This window comes from Panthera tigris, chromosome X (genome assembly GCF_018350195.1).
Source record: "Panthera tigris isolate Pti1 chromosome X, P.tigris_Pti1_mat1.1, whole genome shotgun sequence".
NCBI classification, from domain to species: domain Eukaryota; kingdom Metazoa; phylum Chordata; class Mammalia; order Carnivora; family Felidae; genus Panthera; species Panthera tigris.
The window spans coordinates 125,517,387-125,542,850 of NC_056677.1; the positions used below are offsets into that span (position 1 = coordinate 125,517,387).

At 53.5% G+C, this 25,464-nt stretch overlaps 1 protein-coding gene across 4 annotated transcripts; it reads right to left on the reverse strand.

Moving 5' to 3' along the window:
• Nucleotides 1-16,093: 16,093 nt before the first annotated feature.
• On the reverse strand, nucleotides 16,094-23,362 carry PNCK (pregnancy up-regulated nonubiquitous CaM kinase). 4 transcript variants are annotated; one of them, XM_042974309.1, is made up of 13 exons: nucleotides 23,246-23,362; nucleotides 20,814-20,980; nucleotides 19,073-19,142; nucleotides 18,722-18,853; nucleotides 18,407-18,481; nucleotides 18,155-18,293; nucleotides 17,891-18,014; nucleotides 17,639-17,714; nucleotides 17,431-17,543; nucleotides 17,263-17,341; nucleotides 17,086-17,173; nucleotides 16,797-16,941; nucleotides 16,094-16,463 (listed from the first exon to the last, which is right to left on the reverse strand). In XM_042974309.1, exons 3-12 carry the CDS (start codon nucleotides 19,138-19,140, stop codon nucleotides 16,804-16,806), a joined length of 1,032 nt encoding a protein of 343 aa, XP_042830243.1. In that variant the 5' UTR covers nucleotides 19,141-19,142; nucleotides 20,814-20,980; nucleotides 23,246-23,362; the 3' UTR covers nucleotides 16,094-16,463; nucleotides 16,797-16,803. The 4 variants fall into 4 exon arrangements, with proteins under 4 accessions (XP_042830243.1, XP_042830244.1, XP_042830242.1 ...); XM_042974310.1 differs by lacking the exons at nucleotides 20,814-20,980; nucleotides 23,246-23,362 and adding an exon at nucleotides 19,862-19,915 and having other exon boundaries at nucleotides 16,094-16,459; XM_042974308.1 differs by lacking the exons at nucleotides 20,814-20,980; nucleotides 23,246-23,362 and adding an exon at nucleotides 19,862-19,915.
• Between the last annotated feature and the right edge of the window lie 2,102 nt (nucleotides 23,363-25,464).

The following is a 25,464-nucleotide window of genomic DNA, read 5'->3' on the forward strand; positions in this document are numbered from 1 at the left end:
GGCGCCGTTCCACCCCCCCCATGGGTGCCCCTGACCACCCATGTGCGGGGGTGGGGCGGGGGGGGAGTTGGGGGGAGGCAGAAGAGGGAGGCAGCAAGTTGGGGAGGGGGGGAGAGCATAATACCTCATGGGAAGGCTGTGGGGAAGAGGCTGGAGCCAGGAGCCCCTCCAGGGTGGCCTCGGGGAGAGACCTGTCCTACCCACTTGAACCATCCACGGGAGTCCTATTAAATGTGCCTATAAGCAGGGCCCGGGGCCACCAGCCTGACCCGCGCCGCTTTCGGGGCGGAATCACGCTCCAGAACCTGCCTCTTCTGCGACTGTTACTTTTTTCTCTCGGGGGGGGGGGGGGTAGGGTTGGGGGGATTCCCATTCCAAGGGACCATTCCAAGCGGCTGCCTATTCCTGGGCCTTGAGCCTTCCGGTGGCTTCCCCCTTCAGAAGGGCGGGCCCCTGCGCTGGCCACCTCATGTGCTGCAGGGGCCCGCTCCCAGTCCATCCCTGTCCCCCGATGGCTGTTTACGGGGAGGGTTCACCACCGGTGTAGTCACCTCCCCGCTTCTCTGCCCAGGGTTCGGGCCTCTCAGGGCTGAGGCTTGGAGGTGCACCGGCTGCCCAGCGTCCATGCGGACAGCCCCTCTCGGGGCGGCTCCTTGCCGGGCACCACAGGGGAGGGCGCTGGCCCGGGAGCTGCTGAGCGGGTTCCTGGCCACACATCTGGCGCCCTGTTTATCCACTTGACGTTTGAAAAGATGCTTTTTTTCCCTCTTCCCCCAGATGTCTTAACGGGATCACTGGAGCTCTTTGTGACTGAGGGTGGTCGAACCGCGGCCAGAGGAGATGGGGGTCTCAGAGCAAGAGCTGGGGGCGGGGAAGGGGAAGAAGAAGGCCTGAATTTTGCTGCGGCGGGCCCCACATAGGCACGGTTGGTTTGGGGGGGGCGGGGAAGGGGCCAAGCGGCATATACAGAGTCATTCATTGCAGTCCACGCCCTTCGTGGGCGGCGCGCACGCGCGTCCGCGTGTCAGCGCTCACACACGCACACCAGCCTGCTTACACACCCGGCCCGGCCATCTCACCCCGGGGAATCCGCACCACAGTTGCTTTCTTTAATTGTTCTTGAATAAACAGTTTATGTAAGATACTGAGCAGAGAGAGCTGCTTCCAGAGCACCCCGGAGGGTTTGGGGGAAGGTGGGGAAGGAGGCGGCATAAGGGGGTGGTAGTGCCGAGCCGTGTGCTGTGCTGGTTGGGGACTTGAGCGCCACCCCACCCCCATGGCGCTATTTCCCATCCCGCGCCCACTCGGCCAGGTGGCCCAACCTCCGGCCGAGCTGCCCATTCGCTCGTGACCCGTGACCCGTCGAGCCTCGGCTCTGGGCCACACGTGCTAGGGACTGGGACTCAGCAGCGAGCCAGAGATGACTGCCAGTCAGAGCCGACTTCCCGGAGGCGGGGGGGGGGGGGAGACATTAAACAACAGACCCCAATGGGGCTGGGTGTCTGGAGCTGTGGACAGGAACTGTGGACAGGGCAAGGGGGCGTAGTGGAGACTTCGTGAACAGTGCGGACCATATGTCCAGAGAAACCCTCCTGCACCAGAGCCCCTAAAACCATTTGAATGAATGGCCGAGCTGCTGGGAAAATAAGAGGAAGGCTCCAAGGTCAGAAACAATGAGGGTCCTTGAGTCCAGAGGGGTGAGACAGCTCCTGGGTTAGCTCCTGTCCCAGGGGCATCTACACCCAGGAAACAGGAGCCCAGGCCACCCTCCTCCTCGCACACCCTCTCTCTATGGCTATCCGGACGCCACCCATGGGAGCCAGGAGGTGATGCCTGGGCCCCCATATAAAGCCAGTACTCTTGAAGGGCAATGCTGTCAATACGCGTGCTTCGCAGGATACCAGCCCCCCAAGATGGCCACGTCCTAACTCTGGGCCCCTGCGGATATGTTACCTTACATGGCAAAAAGGACATTGCAGATGGGATTAAGCCAAGGATCTTGAGACGGGGAGGCTGTCCTGGAATGTCCGGGTGGCCCCGAATGCCATCATACGCATCTTTATAAAGGGAAGACAGATGCAGGGGAGTGACAGGAGATGCGACAGTGGAAACAGGGGTCACAGCCAGAGAGACACGGGAGAGAGGCTACATTGCTGGCCTCAAAAATGGACAAAGGGGCTGCGAGCCAAGGAATTCAGGCGGCCTGTAGAAGCTGGAAAAGGGGAAAACAACAACAGATTCTTCCCTCGAGTCTCCTGAAGGAACCCAGCCCTGCTGATAACTTGAGTTTAGCTCAGTGAGATCTACATTGGGATTTCTGACCTCCAGAACTGTAAGATAATAAAGTTTTGTTGTTTAAAACCACAAAGTTTGTGGCAATTTGACACAGCAACAGCAGAAAACTACTACAATTGGTGACCTATATATATATATATATATATCCCACCAAAAGAGGTGAGGATATTCGTTTACTTTGACCTTGGACCTGGGTAGAAGTGGGGGGCAGGGGACAAAGGAAATATTGCCCTTGAGAATTTAGAGCCACAAGCTGAAATTTTAATTTAAAGGATCTAGGCATAGCAATCCCTATCAAAATAACATCAAAAACAACACCAGCATTCTTCACAGAGCTAGAACAAACGATCTTAAAATTTGTATGGAACCAGAACAGACTCCGAATAACCAAAGCGATCCTGAAAAAGAAAACAAAAGCTGGAGGCATTACAATCCCAAGCGTCAAGCTGTATTAAAAAGCTGTAATCATCACAACAGTATGATGCTGGCACAAAACAGACACTCATATCAATGGAACAGAATAGAGAACCCAGAAATGGACCCACAAACATATGGCCAATGAATCTTTGACAAAGCAGGAAAGAATATCCAATGGAATAAAGACAGTCTCTTCAGCAAGTGGTGGTGGGAAAACTGGACAGCGACATGCAGAAGAATGAACCTGGGCCACTTTCTTACACCAGACACAAAAATAAACTCAAAATGGATGAAAGACCTAAACATAAGACAGGAAGTCATCACAATTCTCGAGGACAAAGCAGGCAAAAACCTCTTTGACCTCAGCTGCAGCAACTTCATACTTGACATGTCTCCAGAGGCAAGGAAAACAAAAGCAAAAATGAACTATTGGGACCTCATCAAGATAAAAAGCTTCTGCACAGTGAAGGAAACAATCAGCAAAACTAAAAGGCAATCCACAGAACGGGAGAAGGTACTTGCAAATGACATATCAGATAAAGGATTACTATCCAAAATCTATGAAGAACTTAACAAACTCAACACTGGGGCACCTGGGTGGCTCAGTCGGTTGAGTGCTGACTTCAGCTCAGGTCATTATCTCATGGTTGGTGAGTTCGAGCCCGCGTCGGGCTCTGTGCTGAAGCTCAGAGCCTGGAGCCTGCTTCCAATCCTGTGTCTCCCTCTCTTTCTGCCCCTCCCCTGCTCGTGCTCTGTCTCTGTCTCTTTCTCTCTCTCAAAAATAAACATAAAAACATTTTTTAAAAACTCAACACCAAAAAAACCCACAAATAATCCAGTGAAGAAATGGGTAGAAGATATGAATAGACGTTTTTCCAAAGAAGACATCCAGATGGCTAACAGACACATGAAAAGATGTTCAACATCACTCATCATCAGGGAAATACAAACCAAAACCACAATGAGATACCACCTGACACCTGTCAGAATGGTTAACATTAACAACTCGGGCAACAACAGATGCTGGCGAGGATGTGGAGAAAGAGGGACCCTCTTGCACTGCTGGTGGGAATGCAAACTGGTGTCACCTGTCTGGAAAACAGCATGGAGGTTCTTCAAAAAGTTAAAAATAGAACTACCCTACGACCCAGCAATTGCACTACTAGGCATTTATCCAAGGGATACAGGGGTGCTGTTTCAAAGGGGCACATGCACCCCCATGTTTATAGCAGCACCATCAACAATAGCCAAAGTATGGAAAGAGCCCAAACGTCCATCGATGGATGAACGGATAAAGAAGATGTGGCACACACACACACACACACACACACACACACTGGAATATTACTCGGCAATCAAAAAGAACGAAATCTTGCCATTTGCAACTACGTGGATGGAACTGGAGGGTATTATGCTAAGTGAAATGAGTCAGAGAAAGACAAATATCATATGACTTCACTCATATGTGGAATTTAAGATACAAAACAGACAAATAGGGGCACCTGGGTGGCTCAATCGGTAAAGCATCCGACTCTGGGTTTCTGCTCAGGTCTTTGTGGGTTCGAGCCCCCCATGGGGCTCTGCGCTGATGGCATGGATCCTGCTTGGGATTCTCTTTCTCTCCCTTTCTCTGCACCTCCCCTGCTCTCGCTCTCTCTCTCTCAAAATAAATAAATAAACATTTAAGAAAAAAGAGACGAACGTAAGGGAAGGGAAGCAAAAATAATATAAAAAGAGGGAAGGGGACAAACCATAAGAGACTCTTAAATACAGAGAACAAACTGAGAGTGGCTGGAGGGGTTTTGGGTGGGGGGATGGGCTAGATGGGTGATGGGCATTAAGGAGGACACTTGTTGGGATGAGCACTGGGTGTTATATGTAAGTGATGAGTCACTAAATTCTACTCCTGAAATCAGTATTACACTAGATGTTAACTAACTTGGATTTAAGTTAAAAATACATTAAGTAATTAAATAAAGGATGTAGGCATAGAGTACTTAATGCTCCAGAATTTTTTTCTCTTGGGGGGACTAAGGGGCAGTCCTCTGGTTGGGGGCACGGCTCCTGGATTTGTCTTGAAGCTGCATTTGGTTAGTTTGCACACAGATTTTACTTACATTGCAATGGCCCAATAAAAATAGCAAAGTTTTAAAAATACATTGTTCAAAAGTTCTAAAGGAAGTGGTCCAGAGGGAGTATTGCCCAAGAGCGCCTGGCAGGAGTGAACACAAATCCCCCATGCTGGGAAGCCCTCTAGGGCGGGCTGGGATGGCTAGAGAGGCTGGGCTTGGGTATTTGCCTTCTGTTAGCCTCTGGCACGACCCCAACAGCTGGCGCCATAGCTTGTCTCGAGGGCAGACCTTAGTAAGAAGGGTGTAACACAAAATCTGGTGTATTTCAAAATGTCTACTTTCCCCCTCCCAGGACCAGAAGCATGACATTTTTCTCCAGTCTCCGCTGTGGGAACCTGGTAGGACTCCCGGAGATACAATTTATAGAAGTGTGGGAGCCTCCATAAGATGGCCCCACCCCTGGATTTGTTTTAACTCTCAGATATGTCCACACTGAGCCTGAAGCAATTCATCAATTCAAGTTCAGGTGTTCCTACCCCAGCACTCTTCTCACTCATGGGTTTTGGCTCCAGGAAGCGGTGGTTCTCTGTGTCTGTCTCTCCAGCGTTTGGAGAAATGGTTCACCCCGGGACCTCACTTCCCCGGTGGATCTAAGAAGAGTTGTTGATGTTTCCGTTTTTTTCAGCTTTTTACTTGTTAATAGCAGGGATTGGCGACTTCCAAGCTCCTTACATGCTGGACCAGAGGCTGGAACTCACCGGGGTCTGTTTTGATTGGCTGACTTTTATCATTATGGGTTACATCTTATGTTTTTTCTACTTGAGTCAGAAAGTCTGGTACCACAGGATCTTCACCAACTGTGGTCCCCCTTCTGGAAACAGTTGATGCATATATTTTGCCAGGTTTTCCAGTTATGTACGGTGGGAGGGTAATTCTGGACCCTCCCTCATGGCCATATCAGTATTGAATCACTTGAAGCTTTGTTAGGATAAATATGCTTGCTAAATTTTCTAGAGTAACTAATAAAAGATTATAGAGCATACTACTTCCAAACTGGTAGAGGAAAAAAATCTCAAATAGTGAGAAAAATCTGAATCCAAAAGAGGTCAAGGAGGAAAATAAAGAAAAAATAAAGAAACAGGATATTGGAATAAGTAGAAAGTATCAAATAATAGTTTAGAAATTAATCCAAACACACTGAGGAATATAGACTAAATTGTCTAGTTAAAGACGGGATTTTTAAAAATCCAGGTATAAGCCATTTATAAGAGACACATCTAAATAATAGAACCAAAAAAAAAAAAAAAAGATTGAAAGGGCAGGACTCCCAGCTATGGCCAAGTGATGATATCAAAAATAATCCCCAGGGGCGCCTGAGTGGCTCAGTCGGTTAAGCATCTGACTTCAGCTCAGGTCACAATCTCATGGTTTGTGAATCCAAGCCCCGTGTTGGGCTCTGCATTGACTGCATGGAGCCTGCTTGGGATTCTCTCCCCCCTCTCTGCCCCTCCCCCTCTCTCTCTGAATCTCTCTCTCAAAATAAATAAATAAATAAATAAATAAGAACTTAAAAAACATAAAATGTGTGTAATGAGATGCTTTGAAGAAGAGGCAAAAGGGGGCAGAATACACATTTGAAGATATAATGGTAGAAATACCCAAAATTTTATGAGAAACATCAGTCAGACCCAAGAAGTCCAATGAACACCAAGTAAGATAAACACAAACAGAGCTAGTCGTAGGCACTTCATAGTCAAAGACAAAAGCCAAAGATAATCCATCCTGAAAGCCATAAGAGAAAAAAGACCCAGGCAGAATGGAACCACAATGAAATTAGCAGTTAATTTCTCACCCAAAACAACAGAGGCCAAAAGACAGTAGAATGACATAATCAAAGAACTGGGAAAATACCCTATCAATCAAAAATTCTATATCGAGTAAAAGTTTCCTTTAAAACTTGAAGGTTAAAAAAAAAAAAAAAAAAAAAAAAAAAAAAAACCTTGAAGGTTAGGGGCATCTGGGTGGCTCAGTTGGTTAAGCATCCAACTTCGGCTCAGGTCATGATCTCTCAGTTCAAGGGTTCGAGCCCCGCATCGGGTTCTGTGCTGTCAGCTCGGAGCCTGGAGCCTACTTCCAATTCTGTCTCTCCCTCTCTCTCTGCCCCTCCCCTGCTCATGTTCTGTCTCTCTCAAAAATAAATAAACATTAAAAAAAATTGTTGGGGCGCCTGGGTGGCTCAGTTGGTTACACGACTGACTTCGGCTCAGGTCATGATCTCGAAGTCTGTGAGTTCGAGCCTCGCATCAGGCTCTGTGCTGACAGCTCAGAGCCTGGAGCCTGCTTCAGATTCTGTGTCTCCCCCCTCTCTACCCCTCTCCTGATCACGCTCTGTGTCTCTCTGTCTCTCAATAATAAATAAATGTTAAAGAAAAAATTTTTTAAAAATTGTTAAGTTGAAGGTTAAATGGGGCGCCTGACTGTCTCAGTCAGTAGAGCATATGACCTTGATCTCAGGGTTGTGAGTTCAAGCCCCACGTTGGGTGTAGAGATTACTTAAAAACAAAATCTTAAAAATAATTAAAAGTTGGAGGTTAAAAAAAGAGACATTCCCAAATATACAAAGACTGAGAAAATCCACTGCTAGTATAGTTCTTTACAGGAAATACTAAAAGAAGTCCTTCAGGCTGACACCAGTTGGTAACTTAATTCACAGGAAGAAATGAGGAGCAGTGAAAATAATTAATATGTGTGCTAATATAAAAGTCTCAATATATTTTTCCTCAATTGTTAAAGGACATAAGATTGCATAAAGAAAGCAATAAACATTGCACTGTACTGTTGGGTTTATAACCTATATATGTAATACACATAACATTAACAGCACAAAAAGGAGGGAAGGAATGCAGCTATAATTGGAGCAAAGCCTCTACTTTTTAATAAAATTGAGTATTGATACAAAGTAGATTGTGATCAGTTAAGATGCATATTATAATGCAATTGTAATTCAAAAAATGTACAGTTAGGTGAGCCTGGGTGGCTCAGTTGGTTAAGCATCCAACTCTTGACCTCAGCTCAGGTCACCATCTCACGGTTCGTGGGTTCGAGCCCCACAGCAGGTTCTATGGTGCAGAGCCTGCTTGGGATTCTCGCTCTCCCTCTCTCTGTCTCTCCACTGCTCTCTCTCTCTCTCTCTCTCTCTCTCTCTCAAAAAATAAACTAAAAAATTCTTTAAAATATATAGTTAAAAAATCAACACAGAAAATAAAATGGTATACTAAAAAATATTTAACACAAGAGAAGGGAGTAAGAAGAGAGGAACAAAGAAGAACAGAGATATGTAGAAAACAAATAGCAAAATGGCAAATGTAAACCCAACTATATCAATCATTACATTAAATGTGCATGGTCCAAACACCCCAATCAAAAGTCAGAGATTCAAAAAAGCAAGATTCAACTAACTAGACGTTATTTTAAAAAGACAAATCTTAGATTCAAAGACGCAAATAGATTAAAAGTAAAAGGATAGAAAAAATATATCATGGGGCGCCTGGGTGGCTCAGAAGGCTGAGCATCTGACTCTTGATTTGGGCTCAGGTCATGATCTCTCAGTTCATGGGATGGAGCCCCGCGTTGGGCTCTGTGCTGACAGTGAGGAGACTGCTTGGGATTCTCTCTCTCCCTCTCTCTCTGTCCCTCCCCCCATCTCAAAATAAGTAAATAAACTTAAAAAAAAAAGAAAAGTAGATCTTGCAAATAGAAACCATAAGAGAGCTGGAGTGGCTATATTAATATCGGATAAAATAGACTTTAAGACCAAAGCTATTATTAAAGAAAAAAGGGACATTCCATAGTGACAAAATGGTCAATGCATCACAAAGATATAACAATTATAAACATATACGCATCTAACAACACATAAAGCAAAAACTGACAGAAAGGAGAAAGAGACAATTCAACTATGACAGTTGGAGATTCCAATACTCTGCTTTCAATAATTGATAAAACTAAAAAGAAAGTCAGCAAGATGCAGAATATTTGAACAACGCCAGCAGCAAATCTGATCTAGCTAAAATCTATGGAACACTCCACTCATCAAATGCATTGATTCACTCTTTTCAAATATGTACGGAACATTCTCTAGGACAGACTATAATGGAGACCATAAAATAACTTTCAACACATCTAAAAGGATTGAAATAATACAAAATATGTTCTGTGACCACAACAGAATTAAATTAGAAATCAAAAAAAGAAAGACATCTAGGAAATTCAAAAATATTTGGAAGTTGAACAAAGCACTGCTAACTAACCCCCACAAGTCAAAGAAAAAATTACAAGGGAAATTATAAAATACCTTGAACAGAATGAAAATGAAAATTCAACATATCAAAATTATGGGATACAGCTAAAGCAGTACTTAGAAGGAAGTTTATAGCTTTAAATGATTCTACCGGCAAAACAGAAATATCAAGTCAACAGCCTAGTGATCTACCTTAGTAGCCTAGAAAAAGAAAAGCAAACCAAATCTAAAGCAAGTCAACATAAGATTACTGTAGAAATGAATGAAATAGAAAACAGAAGAAAAATAGAGAAAATTGATGAAAACCAAAGTGTGTTCCTTGAAAAGATCAACTAAATTGATTTTACCTAAACGGATAAAGAAAAAAGATTACCACGACCAGTGAAAAGGGGGACATCACTACTGACCTACAGAAATTTGAAGGATTCTACAGCAACGTTTTGACAAATGTATGGCAACAAATCAGACAATGCAGATGAAATGGACAAATTCTTAGAAAGACACAAATAACAAAAATTGACTTTAAAAAATAGAAAATCTGAATAGATATAATAAGCAAATAAATTGAATTAGTAATTTTAAATGTCTCCACAGCAGAAGACATGAACAGACACTTCTCCAAAGAAGACATCCAGATGGCCAACAGACACATGAAAAGATGCTCAACATCACTCATCATCAGGGAAATACACATCAAAACCACCAGGAGATACCACCTCACACCGGTCAGAATGGCTAAGTCAACAACATAAGAAACAACAAGTGTTGGCGAGGATGTGGAGAAAAAGGAACCCTCATGTACTTTTGGTGGGAATGAAAACTGGTGCAGCCACTGTGGAAAAGAGTATGAAGGTTCCTCAAAAAGCTACAAATAGAACTACCCTACAATCCAGTAATTGCACCACTGGATATTTATCCAAAAAATACAAAAACACTAATTCAAAGGAACACATGCACCCCTATGTTTACAGCAGCATTATTGACAATAACCAAAGTATGGAAGCAGCCCAAGTCTCCATCAATAGATAAATGGATAAAGAAGAGGTGGTATATATACACGGTGGAATATTATTCAGCCATAAAAAAGAACAAAATTTGGGGGCGCCTGGGTGGCTCAGTCAGTTAAGCGGCCAACTTTGGCTCAGGTCACGATCTCACAGTTTGTGAGTTCGAGCCCCACGTCGGGCTCTGTGCTGACCGCTTGGAGCCTGGAACCTGCCTCGGATTCTGTGTCTCCCTCCCTCTCTGCTCCTCCACCGCTCGTACTCTGTATGCGTGTCTCTCTCTCTCAAAAATAAATAAACATTAATTAAAAAAAAAAAAAGAACAAGATCTTGCCATTTGCAACTATGTGGATGGAGCTAGAGAATACAATGCTAAACACTGCTAGGAATTTACCCAAGGGGTACAGGAGTGCTGATGCGTAGGGGCACTTGGACCCCAATGTTTATAGCAGCCCTCTCAACAATAGCCAAATTATGGAAAGAGCCTAAATGTCCATCAACTGACGAATGGATAAAGAAATTGTGGTTTCTATACACAGTGGAGTACTACGTGGCAATGAGAAAGAATGAAATATGGCCCTTTGTAGCAACGTGGATGGGACTGGAGAGGGTGATGCTGAGTGAAATAAGTCATACAGAGAAAGACAGATACCATATGGTTTCACTTTTATGTGGATCCTGAGAAACTTAACAGAAGACCATGGGGGAGGGGAAGGAAAAAAAAAGTTACAGAGAGGGAGGGAGGCAAACAATAAGAGACTCTTAAATACTGAGAATAAACTGAGGGTTGATGGGGGTGGGGAGAGAGGGGGGAGAGGAAAAGTGGGTGATGGGCAGGGAGGAGGGCACTTGTTGGGAGGAGCACCGGGTGTTGTATGGAAACCAATTTGACAATAAATTTCATATTTCCTTTTTTATGTTTATTTACTTTTGAGAGAGAGAGAGACAGAGCATGAGCAGGGGAGGGGCAGAGAGGGAGGGAGACACAGAGTCCGAAGCAGGCTCCAGGCTCCGAGCTGTCAGCACAGAGCCCGACGCAGGGCTCGAACTCACGAACTGCGAGATCATGACCTGAGCCGAAGTCGGACGCTTAAGCGACAGAGCCAGCCGGGCGCCCCAATAAATTTCATATTTTAAAAAAATAAAGCTGTTATACACACACCAAAAAAGAATATAACGCTAAAGTGAAATAAGTCAGGCAGAGAAAGACAAGTACCACACGATTTCAACTCACATGTGGAATTGAAGAAACAAAAACAAAACAAAACAAAAACCGAGCAAAATAAAAAGAGAGACACAAACCAAGAAACAGACGTTTAGCTATATCTGAGACTACACTGGTGGTGACCAGAGGGGAGGCAGGTGTAGGGATGGGTGAACTCGGTGATGGGGGATGAAGAGACACACTTGTGTTGAGCACTGGGTGGGATGCCGTTGTTGAATCACTGTATTGTACACCTGAAACTAATATAACGCTGTTAGCTGTGCTGGAATTAAAATAACTAATGTCTCCACAAAGAAAATCCAAGCGCAGAAGACTTCATAGGTGAATGCTATCAAATAACATAACTGAACACATATGTCCACACAAAAACTTGCATAGAAACGTTCACAGCGGCACCATTCACAATCGCCAAAAGGAGAGAACAACCCAAATGTCCACGAACGGACGTGCGGATCAACAAAATGTGGCGTCTCCATATAGTGGGACATCACTCGGCTATAAAAAGCGAAGCGAAGTACTCTCGCAACGCCACGGTGTGGATGACCTCAAAAACGTTATGCTAAACATGAGGAGCCAGACACAAAGGGTCACGTATTGTACGATCGCATTTCCGTGGAATATCAGAATAGGCAAATCTGCAGAGACAGAATGTAGGTTAGTGGCTGCCGGGGGCTTGGGGAGCGGGGGTGTTGGGGAAAATGGGGAGTGACCGCTAACAGCGACAGGGGTGTTTTGGGGGGAGGGGGGTGACGAACATGTCGCAGAGTTAGATCGTGGTTGACGGCTGCACACGTTTGTAAATACACTAAAAACCAATACGTCGTACATTTGAAAGGGTGAATTTTATGATACGTGAACAATAGCTCACTAAAACTAAAACGAATCCTAACTCTGAAAGGAAGAGGCTTAAACAAGATATACCAGACAAATATTAACCAAAAGGAAGTAATAGTTGCTATGTTACTATCAGGCGAAAGGACCATAGGGCAAAGCATGACAGTATTAAAGCATCAGATACTCAACTACCCTGAAACATAGAGCGATTCTAAATTCATCTGCGCTCAACGACCTAACTTAAAGGACATAAAGCAACAGTTGAAGGAACAAGGCTAAACTGAGAAGGAGCCATCGGGCCTCTACGCGGGGCGTCGTGGGAGGAGGCAAGCTGGGCTCCCTGGCGTGAGGACAGCTACCAAAATCCCCAGGAGGCCTGGAGACGTACTGATCGCCAAGGGCCAGATAGGGTTGAAGAATACTGAAAACCTCTCTTCAAGCAAAAATCTAATCCCGTCGGCGCGCACTGCCTCCAAGTAGCCCTCCGATGGCTCCCCAGCGCCCTCTTGAGAGAGTTCCGTCTCCAGGCCCATCTCTAGCCACTTCTCGCCACTGCCCTCAATCAACCAAACCGGGCTACGTGCTCTCTCCGAATACTCCGCACTTCGTGTCTTGCCCACCTGGGCAAGGAGACAGGGATGGAGGCAGGACGGCCCGGACGGAGCTGAGATTGGGTGGAGAACGTGGCAGCCATGTGCCCGCGCAGCGGCTGGCAGGAGGGGCTGAGTCCCGACCGGCCCCTTCGTCTCCCGAACGGGCCTGCTTCTCCCCCGGGTTCGACTCCTTCGTACTCTCCCCTCCCATCCAGTCCCCTACAAGAGGTCTCCATCTTTCCAGTCCCACGTGGCCCCCAGACAGGTGTCCCTGACACCAGTCCTGCCCCGAGTCCCCGCGTACACCCTCACGCTCCCGGCGAGCCCTCCTCCCTCGCACAGAGGCGGGCAGGAGGGCAAAGCACAAGGCCGTGTGGCCTTGGCTCAGTCACTCGGCCTCTCCGCCCGTTTCCCCACATGTAAAGTGAAGATGATACAGAGAGGTTGAGTTAATACATGTGAAGGTCTCTGAAACTGCCTGGCACGCAGCAGATGCTCAGTATAAAGCTGGGCCCACAGTTGCAAAGAAGGATGAGAAACAGTCTCTTTGGCACCCCTTTGGGCACCTCAGATTACCGTGTCCAAAACCAGTCTCGTCTCTCCCCCAAACCCAGCCGTTCAACCCCTCTCGGCGAATGGTCCCAAACGTATGGGCCACCGGGGACGGCTCCTGCATTCCCCACCCCCAGCCTATCACTGACCCCTGAAGGCCTCCCAGGTCCATCCCCACCCCCACCGGCGTCCCCACCGGGAGCGCGAACCCACAGGCTGAGCATCTCCAGAAACCCCGCCACCCACAGGTTTGCTCCAAGACAGAGCGCGCGGCCCGCCCTGTGCGGTCCGGAGCCTCTCATTTCTGGACTGGTCCCCCCGACACCTGGGCCCCATTCCCAGCTCACAGCGCCCCGCTTCTTCCAGCTGTCCAAGCTCAGCACCTGCTATCCCACCGGCGGCTCGCCACCACTCACAGACTAGGGCCCAGCCCTTACCCTGCCGGGCCTGGGCACCTGTTGCTGAAATGCTCTCACAGAGCCCCCCAGGCTCCTCCACCCCCTCACCCCCAGTTCTTGTCTTTGGCCGCACCAGCCCCTCCTGTCTCCCAGGCGGCCAGACTCATGGCCTAGGCACCCAGGAGACCCAAAACTTTCCTCTCACAAACTGCCCCCTCGGATGGGAAGGCCCGGGGGGGGGGGGGGGGGGGGGATGAAAGGATGCCGCCTCTGCTTGACCTGGGGGTCCCCCTATCTCCTGGCTCCCGGATGGGCGGCGCAGCACTTCTCTCCCGAGTGAGGAGTTTCCCAGAGCCCGATTTCGGGGTGCGGGTGCGGGGTGGGGGGCACTGGAGGAGAGGAACGGTTTTGAGCAGCTGCCCCAGGTGGTGAAGAACAGGGAGGGGCTGATGGACGGTTTTTCGATGTAGCCATGGCGCCGCCTGCTGTTCGGAGGCCAAATCGCACCCCGGGTCAGGACGGGCGGAGCCGCAGCCCCAAGCGCAGCGATGATGTGGCCATCTCCGAAGCAGGGCGACCCCGGCAAGGCAGGCTCCGGCACTCGTGCTCGGGCTCCCTCAGCAGCCAGCACACTACTTGCCCAGCTCAGGTCTTTCTTATCATCTGAGTAAGCCCACCCCTCCATCACAGGGCCTCCATGAGGGCAGGTGCCTCGCACGGTGGGCCGAGAGGCTGGCACAAAGTAGAGGCCGAATCAGTATCTGATGCACAAAACAAGAACAGGTAGGCGTCACGAGAGTCCAGTGTGAGGATGTCAGAGGTGGCGGGACAGGGGATGACCGGGGCCCAAACGGGAGCTAAGCGGAGGCCAGACAGCTCATTGGAGGCGAGGAGACGGAGCCGCCGAGACCTGGCCGTGGCGCTGCCTGCCTCCGGTCCCCTGGAACATGGGCAGAAAGAGCAGGCACGGGAGGACTGGATTATGTGACCCAAAAGCCTGGAGCGAAGGATGGCCTAGAAGTGGCCATGGGGACAGGAAAGGAAGCTGCCCACCCCCGCCCCCAGACCTGCCCTGGGCTCAGGGCCCCGTGGGGGCTGCGCATGGGGCACTACAGGGCAGGAAGGGGGCCGGAGGAGAAAGCTGCAGAGGGATTTGTGTGCCTGGGAATGAGCGGGCGGGCGTGCCCACCCCGGGCGGTGCCCGTCCCCGGCTACCTGGAGGCGCCCTGCACCTGGCCATTCTTCTCCGCGGAGGCCAGGCCCCTGGCTCCAACCCCAAAGGCTGCTCCAGGCCTCCCCCCTCTCCCCCCACCGCCGAGACCCAGGCCAGCGCTGGGGTCTAACTGCCCACGGGTCTAACGGCCTCCCTTCAGGTCCTAAAGGCTGACAAAGAGAAAGGTCTTCTCGGTCAGGCTCCGCAATGGGGGCTGACAGGGAGCCGCAGAGGAGGGGTGACCGGGGCGCCCAGAGCTCTGAGAGCTCTTCCCCCCGTGGAGGAAGGAAGGAGGCATGCCTAGCAGGGCCAGGAGAGGCTTGGGGTCCTGGCCAGCAGGGCGCCGGAGCCCTGGCTCACCCACGGTGGGGTTGCAAGGGTCAGGGGCCGCAGAGGACCCGCCGCACAGGCGGCGGAGGACCGGCCGCCGCCCTTCGTGCCATGTGCCACAAGCCGTAACCAACCCAGCCTCCGTGTCCTGGGCTGTCTTCCCCTCCCCGTCGCCGCCCCCAGCGCAGGGGTTCCAAAGCCACAGTACAGTACAGACGTTGAGGCCTCAGTGGCGCCCTCTCCTGGCTAAGGAGCCCCGCCTCCACCTTCTGACCCCGGGGTTCCCCAGGCTTCCGCACAAGAAGGTGCCCGCTGGAACCCCTCTCTGTCTGGCCAGGGCCGCGGAAGAGTGGGGGAAGGAAGGGAGAGGCTGGAGGCCACAGCCCAGGGCTCTGGTCGTCCTCCAGCTACAGCGGGCCTCCACTTGCCCGTGAGCCCCTCCCAGTCTGTCCTGCAGCCCACCCCCAGGGGCCCAGAGACAGCGACCCCCATTTGGCCTCCCGCCACCGCCCTCGGCTGGCAGCCCGCCAGGCCTGAGCTGCCTCCGTTTTCTCCCAAGGAGCCACAGCCGCGTGCAGGCCGACTGCTGGGGTGGCGGAGCTGGCCAGCCAGGCCGCCTCTCGCCGGTGCTTTGGGGGGACCGGGACAGGAAATTCTTGAACAACTTGGGAGCTCGCCTGCCATGACGGGAGGGAGCAGAAGTTCAGGGGGCCGTGGGCGAGGTCGCGTGGCCGGGTCCCGCGGGCAGGGGGCCTGCCTCCTTGGTCTCCTTCCCACAGGTGACATCCATCCCCTCTGCCCTCGTCCCCCCATCCCTGTCCCTTACCCCTCCCTCCAGCTCACCACTGGCCCATCGCTCTGTCTGTCTTTATTGATTTGGGGAAAACTCGAGGGCCACGACACAAGCAGGACCACCACGGTCAGCAAAGCACAGAACAGCGTGCGGGAAGAGCTGCCCCCGGAAAGCCTCTTCGGCGTCTAGAGCGGGTGTGGCGGTGACAGTGGAGCGGGATCTCCGTGGACGCACCCCGCCAGCCCCCGGGCGAGGGCGGAGCCTGGGTGGCAGAGGGGGGAGACCCACTGCTGCCCCAGCGCCATGCGCCACACCCACACATCTCCAACTTTCCAGCAGAGGCCAGCCCGGGGTCCTGGGGCTGGGGAAAGGGGACTGAAAGGGCCCGCCCACGGGAAGGGAGTCCAGGAGTCAGGGCACTCGGCCTCAGCATCTGCCTGGGGGCAGCGGGGAGGAGAGAGGAGCACGGGGAAGGGGGCGGTCAGGAGGCTCCCCAGCCTGCCCCCGCCCCCCCCATCCCAGTCTCGGTTCTCAGCAGCAGTGCTCCCCGCCCCGCCCCGGGTCTTGCCATCAGGCTCCTCATGATCCCTGCAGCCACCCGCCCCCTCTGGCCTCTATCGTCTGCTTCTGCCAGAACCCCGGCTCCTTCCCTCCACCTCCACCTTCGGTCCTCAGTCCCCTGCTCTGCGAGGTGGCCACACAGAGCCCGCCCTCCTCTCGGTTCACTTGGGGGTCAGCTCCCAGTGGGTGCAGGGCCCACACCCGCACACCTGAGCGTCACCACTTTGGGGGCTGGCCGGACCCGAGGCCAGGGTGGCTGTGACGGGCCATCCTCCGCCCTGAGGCCTCCTCGCTCTCCGGGCTCTGCCCCAGCTTGCGGATGTGACGCAGGAAGGAAGTGGCATTGAATGCTCGCTGTGGGGAGAGAGGGCCATCAGGCCATGCCCCGGCAATGGCCCCAAGACTCTGAGGGCCACAGAGGCCACTGGCAACCAAGGCTGTCCCCTGAGAGGCGGGGACAGCCTCGAGCCAGGTCCACAGGCCCCTCTCCACACTGACCTTCCAGTGAGTCCGGGCAAAATTCTTCTGGATCTGCTCGCTGACTGAGCCCAGGATGTCCTTGTCAAAGGCTGCGTCCCCAGAGATCCTAGGGGGAGGCCACGGGTCAGTGGCGGGGGAGTGTCTGAGAGTGTGGGCCCTCTGGTCCCGGGAGAGCTTGGCAGGGGCCCCACTCACCAAAGATGCTGTAAAGCCTGCTGGCAGGTGAACCTCTTCTGTGGGTCTCGCTCCAGAAGGTGCCGGATGAAGTCTTTGGCTGGAGTGGGGACGCCAGGTCAGCCCACCCCGTCCCCGCTGCCCTCGTCACTGCCCCCTCCCTGAGCTCGGGGCCAGCTTCACGTTCACCTGATTCTGAGATGTCATCCCAAAAGGGAGAGTCAAACTCATAGCTGGCCCTCAGGATCTGGCTGAAGAGTTCAGGGTCGCTCTCGTCGTAGAAAGGGGGGTACCCACACAGCCTGGCACCCACACATGAATCACCCAGCTGCCGGGCCCTCCCCGACCCAGCAGGAGGCAGGCAGGCAGAAGAGGAGCCTTCCCAGCGGTCACTCACAAGATGTAGGAGATGACACCCAGGGCCCACACATCCACAGCCTTCCCATAGGGTTTCTGCTCCAAGAGCTCCGGGGCTGGGGGCCAGAGACAGACAGACACGCACCCGCACGCACACGCGCCGTGGCTTCAGTGCCGCCAGGCTCAGCCTGGTCGACCCCAGGGATGACCCACTGCCTACCCTTCCCCTGGCACCATGTCCCCCAGCCCCCTCAAGCCCCGGTGAGTCTCAGGGCGCGCCCCCCTCACTGACCCACATATCCTGGGGTCCCGCAGGCGGTGCCCAGCACGTTGCCAGTCTGGATTTTGGAGAGGCCAAAGTCGGAGACCATGATCTTGGAGTCCTCAAAGGGTGTAGCGTAGAGGAGGTTTTCCGGCTACGACACACGGGCGCCGGAGAAAGTGCCAGGTCAGCCCTGGCACGACCCCTGGGGCTGGGCACCCTCAAGTCCCCCAGACCCTCGGTGCACAGGGATGCCGGGCGTGGCCCCGGGCGGGCAAGCAGGAGGACGGGCACCTTGAGGTCTCGGTGCACGATGCCCAAGCTGTGCAGGTAGGAGACGGCGCCCAGGACCTGGCCCACTAGGTGGCTGGCGTCCTTCTCCGTGTAGGAGCCACGCTCCATGATGCGGTCAAACAGCTCGCCCCCCGTCACCCTGAGGGCAGTGGGGACTCGGCTAATTCAGGCCAGTCGGCCCCCACTCACCACCCAGCGGCAGCCCCAGCCGCACCCCCCCCCCCCGCCCCAGCTTGCCCCTGCCCTCCTCACAGCTCCATGGCCAGGTAGAGGTGGGAAGGGCTCTCGTGGACGTCCTCCAGAGCCACAATGTTGGGGTGGCTGACCCTGCAATGGCAATAGAAAGGCCCGTATGGGCCACCGCAGCCCCCTCTGGGCCTCTCGGGGCCTCGGAGTGCTTCGTCCCGGGGCCCCAGGGAAGGCTCCCTCCCTCTTCTCTTCCTCTGGCCTCTGCCCCGCTTACCTAGCATAGGCCACCTCTGCCTGGTCCAGCAAGGCAGAGCCCCGGGGCCAGGCGGTCGTGGGGATGCACTGAAGGCACAGGCCTGGCCAGGGGCGAGCACGCACCTGCGGAGCACGGCGATTTCGTTCTCCACCAGGGCCTCCTTGCCTCGAAGGGCCTTCTTGGGGATGCACTTGAGGGCGACGAGGTGTGAGGAGCCCCGCTCCTGGGCCAACACCACCTCAGAGAAGGCGCCCCTGAGGCAGAGAGGGGGAGGCAGGCAGGGAGGGGGAGAGGCGAAGAGGAGGAAAGGAGGGGGCGGGGAGGGAAAGCAGAGGTGCGGAGGGGGAAGGGCCCTCCTAGCTGAAGAAGATGGGGAGGCCCTCCCAGTCCCAGGCCACCCATCCGGCCCCCCCACACACACTCACACATTCGCTGACACACACACACACACACACACACACACACACACTCACGAGCCGAGCTTCTCCCGGATCTCATAGACGCTGCTGATGTCTTCCGTCTGTTTCTTGAGCAGCAGCATGTCTGTGGGGGGTCGGGGAGAGATGGAGAGAGGCCCCCTGCGTGAGGCCACCCTCAGTGGCAGCCCTGCTGAGAAACGCATAAATCGCCCCCAGCCCCAGGCCGGCAGCATTTCGCCCCTCCCCCACCGCCCAGGCCCGCACTCCCAGGTGGGCGACTCCCAGCGAGGCCACCGCAGACCTTCCTCCCCTCCCAGATACGAGGCCCCCATCCGGAGACCCCACCCCACCCCGGCTCTGGCACCTCGACGGCGATCAGCGCCCAGACACCCCTTCTCTGCCTCCATACAACCATGGCAGCCGCGATCGGCCGGCTTCCAGAAGGCTCCGTGCACCCCCACCCCGTCCCCTCTGGGCCCACCCCCATCCACGGCGCCCACAGACGGCCCTCCCACACCCCCAGGCCTAGACCTGTCACCCAAGGCCCAGCGCTCACAGGCACTCGCGACTCAGGCCACCAACCCTCCCAAGATGCACCTGCGACCCCAGCGCCCAGCCGCCTGCCACGGCCACGGCCGCGGCCACCCACGCGGCCGCCCAAGTGCAGCCCGGCCCTCGGCGCCTCGGGGCGGGAGGGACTCTGCAGCCTGGGCCTCCCACGTCCCGAGCTGCGTGGGCCACGCCGGGCTTGACAGGTGTGCGCGGGGGCTGCGGCGGCCGTGGCCGGGACTCCCACGCGCCCCCGCCCGCGCGCGCCCGCGCCCGGGAGCGCCGGGTGCGGACCTGGAGCCGAAACTGCAGCGTCGCCTCGCGCAGTGGCCGCCGCGCCGAGCCCCCCGCCCGCGCCCCGCCGGACCCGCCCCCTCCGCGCGCGCCCCCGCCGGCCGCTGGCGACCGAGCGAACGTGCGGTGGCCGAGCGCCGCCGCGGCGCTGCAGGGCGCCTTGTAAGGCAATCGGCCGGCGCGCCGGCCCCCACCGCCTCCCTCCTCAGTCATTCGTGCCGGTTCCTGCCGGCTCCCGGTCCCTTGGCGGCCTGGCTGGGCCGGCCCCAGGGCCTTTGCACCACCGGCTTTTGCTGTCCGAAAGTCTCTTCACCCACATGTTGACATAGCTCGCTGCGTGCTCTCAGGTCTCTTCCCTCGCGCCAGCCCTGCCACTGCCATTTCTGCCACCCTGGCCTGAGCCACCATCCGCACTCAATTGGAGGACAGCAACAGTCTCCCCATTGGGGTCCCTTTGTCCTCGGACCCCACCCTTCGCCCCTCCTACCCACAGTCTCTTTCCCACCGAGCAGCCAGACCATCTCCTATATCTGGAGATCGTTTCACCGGACCTCCGGACCCTTCCACAGCCCTCCAGGCCATGAGGCAAAGCACAAGTGCTTACGGTGGCCTAAGGGCTCTGCATGATCGGTCCCCCTTCCCTATCGCTGCTCTGGCCCCTTTCCACCCAGTCTCCCGCTCGCTCAACTAGCTCTAGCCAGCTCCAACCACACTGGCTTCCTAACTGGCCCTCAAACACACCACACATGCACCTGCCCCAGGGCCTTTGCACTCGCTGCCTCTCTGCCTGGAATGCTCTTCACTCAGATACCTGCTTGGCTTGCTCCCTCACTCTGTCAGTCTCAGCTCAAATTTCACCTCCTCAAACAGGCCTCCGCTGCCCACCCACCCCAGTCTCTAGAACACCACCCTGCCTGCCCTGTCTTCAGGAGATCCACCACTGCAAAATCACCTTCTCTGTCTTGTCTTCCTCATCAAAGAATCCACTCCCAGAAAGTGTCTCTGCTGAACCAGCCCGGGAAATTAGTGCAACAATTTCAATCCTTCGTGCAACAATTAGTTGATTCCTCCCATCCGGTCCCATCTCGGTTCTGGCACTCCTCCTAGGGGGTCCAGGCCCTGCCAGGGATGGGGGGACAGCTGTTCTGGCTGTTGACAGGAGTACATCCATACAGGTCAGTGCTGCACAGGCTTCATGGAGTCACGGGAACTGCCTGCTGAATGCATCTTCACAGGGGTGTGTCTGTAGTCCTTGGCATGACACAAAGTCTCTTTTTTTTTTTCTAAATTTTTTTTAATTTTTTTAAATTTATTTTTGAGACAGAGAGAGACAGAACATGAGCAGGGAAGGGGCAGAGAGAGAGGGAGACACAGAATGTGAAGCAGGCTCCAGGCTCCGAGCTGTCAGCACAGAGCCCGACACGGGGCTCAAACTCACGATCTGCAAGATCATGACGTGAGCTGAAGTCGGACGCTTAACCGACTGAGCCACCCAGGCACCCAGTCTCTTCTTTTTTCTAAAGTTTATTTATTTTGAAAGAGAGAGAGAGTGAGCATGAGCGGGGGGGGGGGGGGGGGGGGGGGATGGGGAGACAGAAGGCTCTGTGCTGTCAGTACAGAGCCAGACACGGGGCTTGATCTCACCAACCATGAGATCACAACCTGAGCCGAAATCCAGAGTGAGACGCTTAACCTGCTGAGCCCCCCCAGGCACCCCTGACAAAAAGCCTTTCAAGAGAGTCCATGGGGCCGACAGAGGTTTTTCAAAATCATCTTTCCAGAACTCAGCTCCCACCTGTCTCTGTCCAAAACGTGGTAAGTCTGAGATGATCCCTCCAGTTCCTGCTCCCCAGCCCTTTCCCAATCGTCCCCCCAGTTAACTCAAGAAGGTTCCAGGGGTCTCAGCCCTCGGCAGCATGTTCATTCCTAGGAATGGAACCGATACTGAGCCCCGTCCCACACCGACCTTATGTCCTCTTTGTTCCCGGACACCTGAACTAATAATGGACGCACTGGAGACCCATGTTACTTGCTTGTTTAATGGTTACACGTCAGCAGGTCGGATCCAGGGCTGCTGTTCTGGTCAAGCCGGAAGGAATTTTACCAGAGCCCCGTGGTCACAGATTGGAACAAGAAGTGTAATTTATATACATTTGTGTTTCAGAGAAATACAAAGCATGAGGAATAAAAGCCCGGAGAAAGACAGCACAAGGGGATGTCTCTGAGGGGCAGCGGACAAAAAGTGGAGGCAGGAAGAAAAGAACTAACTTCCAAAGGGAACATGGAAAGAGTTTGAGATGGACACTGGGATCAGTTCACCGGGTGATTTTAATGCCATTGGCCTCATGTCAAAAGTGGTATCACGGTTGTTGTGTTTTTTTTTTTTTTTTAACAGTATTTACAAGACACCAGAAAACACACCCTTTGCAACTGTTTGAACATCCATTGAAATATCGTAGACGTCAACTTCAAAATGCACACGTGTGTTGAGTGGTTGGGATAAAGAGCTTTTCAAAATCCTTTCAGGGGACCCCTTAGAGAAAAATTAGCTCAGAGTTGACCACAGGCCTCAATGTAAAATACCAAACCTTTAGAAGAAAACAGAGGAGAAAAATCTGTCTTAGCGTGGGCTTGGCGATGAGTTTTTATTTATCTATCTATCTGCCTGTTTATTTATTTACTTACTTCCTTATTCTTAAGAAGGCTCTGCGCTAGGCATGGAACCCAACGCGTGGCTTGAACTCACAACTCTGAGATCAAGACCTGAGCTGAGATCAAGAGTGAGACACTTAACCAACGAGCCACCCGGGCGCCCTGAGTTTTTAGATATAATATGGAAAGCATGGCCCGTGAAAGAAAATGTGAGAAACTGGACTGTATCGAAATTTTCAATGTTTGCTCTGCAAACAACACCGTTAGAGAAAGAGAAGAAAAGCCACAGGCTGGGGGAAGTGTCTGTAACAGACAAATCTGATAAAGGACTGGTATTCAAAATAAACAAGGAGCTCTTAAAACTCAACATAAGAAAACAAACAGCTCGATCAAAAAATGGGCAAAAACAAAGAAATGCAAACAAGTAAGCATAGGAAGAGATGCTTGAGGTCGTATGTCCACAGGGAAGCGCAAAAAATATTTTTAATGTTTATTTATTTTTGAGAGAGAAAGAGTACGAGCAGGGGAGGGGCAGAGAGAGAGACGGGGACAGCAGAGAGCCCGATGTGGGGCTCCATCATGACCTGATCGTGACCTGAGCCCAGGTCTGACAGTTAACACTTAACCGAGCCCCGCAGGCACCTGGGAAGTGCAAATTACAAAACTAAATGTACTCTTCCCAAATGAGGGAGCAATCGTGCTTCTATTTACCTAAAGGAGTTGAAAACTTACGTCTACACAAACAGCAGCACGGAAATGTTTAGAGCGGCTTTGTTCATCATCATGCCAACAGCGGAAGCCACCCTGATGTCCTCAGGTAGGTGAATGGATAAAGTAACTGCTCGGTGAAACAAGTCGGCCTGAAAACAGCAACATACTGTAAGATTCTCTTTATGTGACATTCCAGAAGAGGCAAAAACGGTAGAGACAGGGACCACATCAGGGGTTGCCAAGGGTTTGAGACAGGGGAGTCCCGGGTGGCTGGGGGAAGCCTAGATGTCTAGGGCTGGGAGGCCGGACACCCTGGGGAAGTCAAGACCCAGAGAAGTGGACAGCAGAAAGAGCGAAGCTTAACATACACAAATTTTAAAATAATCCTTCAGGAAAGTGGGGGATCCCAGGAAGGAATGCAGACCGACCGAAGAATCTAGGTGGATTACAGATGTATGCAACCACCTTGCTGAACGGGATTGGGGGAAAGGGGCTGATGAAAGTCACTAGGAAATGAGGGGATTGGACGGGGGGGGGGGGGGGGTTCACTTTAAAGTGGAGACACCTGAAGTACAGGCACGACCCCAGCCCGATGACCGAGGCTGACATACAGCGGTGAGTCATGCTGGCAGCTCCTCGTCTCTATAACCATCACCCGGTCTACTCGTGACAAAAACACCAGACAAACCAAACTGTCCAGGCGGTTAAACATGAAGAAAGTCTAAGAGGAGACGTGCCAACAAATGCAGTGTGGTCCCGGGGCAGAGCAAGGACATTAGAGGCAAGCTGAGGAAACCTGAGTTCTGACTACGGACTTGGGTTAATAACTGGTTGGTTATTGTAACAACGCGTGGGCAGGGCGCCGGGGCGCAGAGGCACCCGGTTCGAGGGCCCCAAACACACCAAGTTCAGCCCCTCCAAACTCCAAAGACAGAGAAACTAGGGGTAGTGAAACAGGAAGGGGACTTATTTCGGTGAGGCCAACACCGGGAAGACAGTGAATACTTCCAGGTTTGTAGAACAAAAATGTGGGGCGGAGGGAGGTGGGTGCGTGCGTGCTGGTGGGCAGTGAAGGTCAAACGGATGGTGTGTTCCAGGGCGGGATCTTGCTGGCTCGGGCGGGGGCAGTCCCTCTGCTGGAGGGGGTAGCTTCGGTTCCCATCCGGGGGTGCTTTGCCAAGAGACCAGCTGGAAGGGAGAGGCCAACTGGCAAGGGTGAGGTCAAAATGGAGCCGGCCGAAGCCCTCTGTCAAATACAGCACACTCATGTGCAGTCTTGCAACAGGGGGAGCTGCCCCCCCCCCCCGCCCCGCGCCGCCCTGCGTAGGGGTAGGAGGCTCAGATCGCCCCTCCCTAGTCCTGGGGACCCTCCAGACCTCCAGCCCCCAGCCCCGGGGCAGCTCCCTGCCCCAGTCGTGGAAAGCACAAAGCCCTTCAAGGTGGATCCCACCCTTTGTTCCCAGCTAATTCTAATTCCAAAACTCCCTGTGCCCCTACCCTATCTCCTGGTGCCCCTGGGATAGCCAGCCGCCCCCGGGTGGGGCACCCCCCTCACCCACAGGCCCGCTCCTCAGGCCGTGGCCACCCGAGATCGGGTGGGCGGCGCAGCCCCAGCCTCTGTGGGCACCGGGTCCGATTCCCAGGCCTCCCCGGACAATGAGAGCCTTCCGCTCACACCCCCTTCCTGCCCTCCCTCCAGCTCTCTCCTCCTCCTCTCCCCCTCCCCCTCAGCTCCTCCAGCAACCCCAGCCTCACTGGGCTCTGAAAGGCAGCACCCCCCTGCCTTGGGCCCAGGAAACCTGTGCTTGTCACTTCGAAGCGGCCTTGGTGAGAGGCCCCCACCCACTCCCTCACGTGCTCGGGAGCCAGCCTCACGGGGGTACAGGGGCCTGGCAGGAGCCACGGAGGCTTAGACCGGGCTTGCAGGGGGGAAGGTCTCCTGGCCCTCGGCACCCCACTCACCCCCAGTGGCTCCCGCCCGCCCGGGGAGGAGAGGGGGGCAAGATATACCTTCCCCAAGCCCCGAGAACCCCCCGCCCCCGCCGCCACCCCGAGGGCTGCAACTCCCTCCGCTTGTGTCCTGTTCAGATGGTCAGCACCAGCCCCGGGAACGCTGTGGCTGTCCTTGGCAGATCGGAAGCTCCCACACGCTGCTTGGGGCAGCACCACAGGAGCCAGAGTTCCGGCCTCCAGCTCCCACTCGGGGCGACTCCCGCCGATTCATCCTGGCCGGAGGCGAG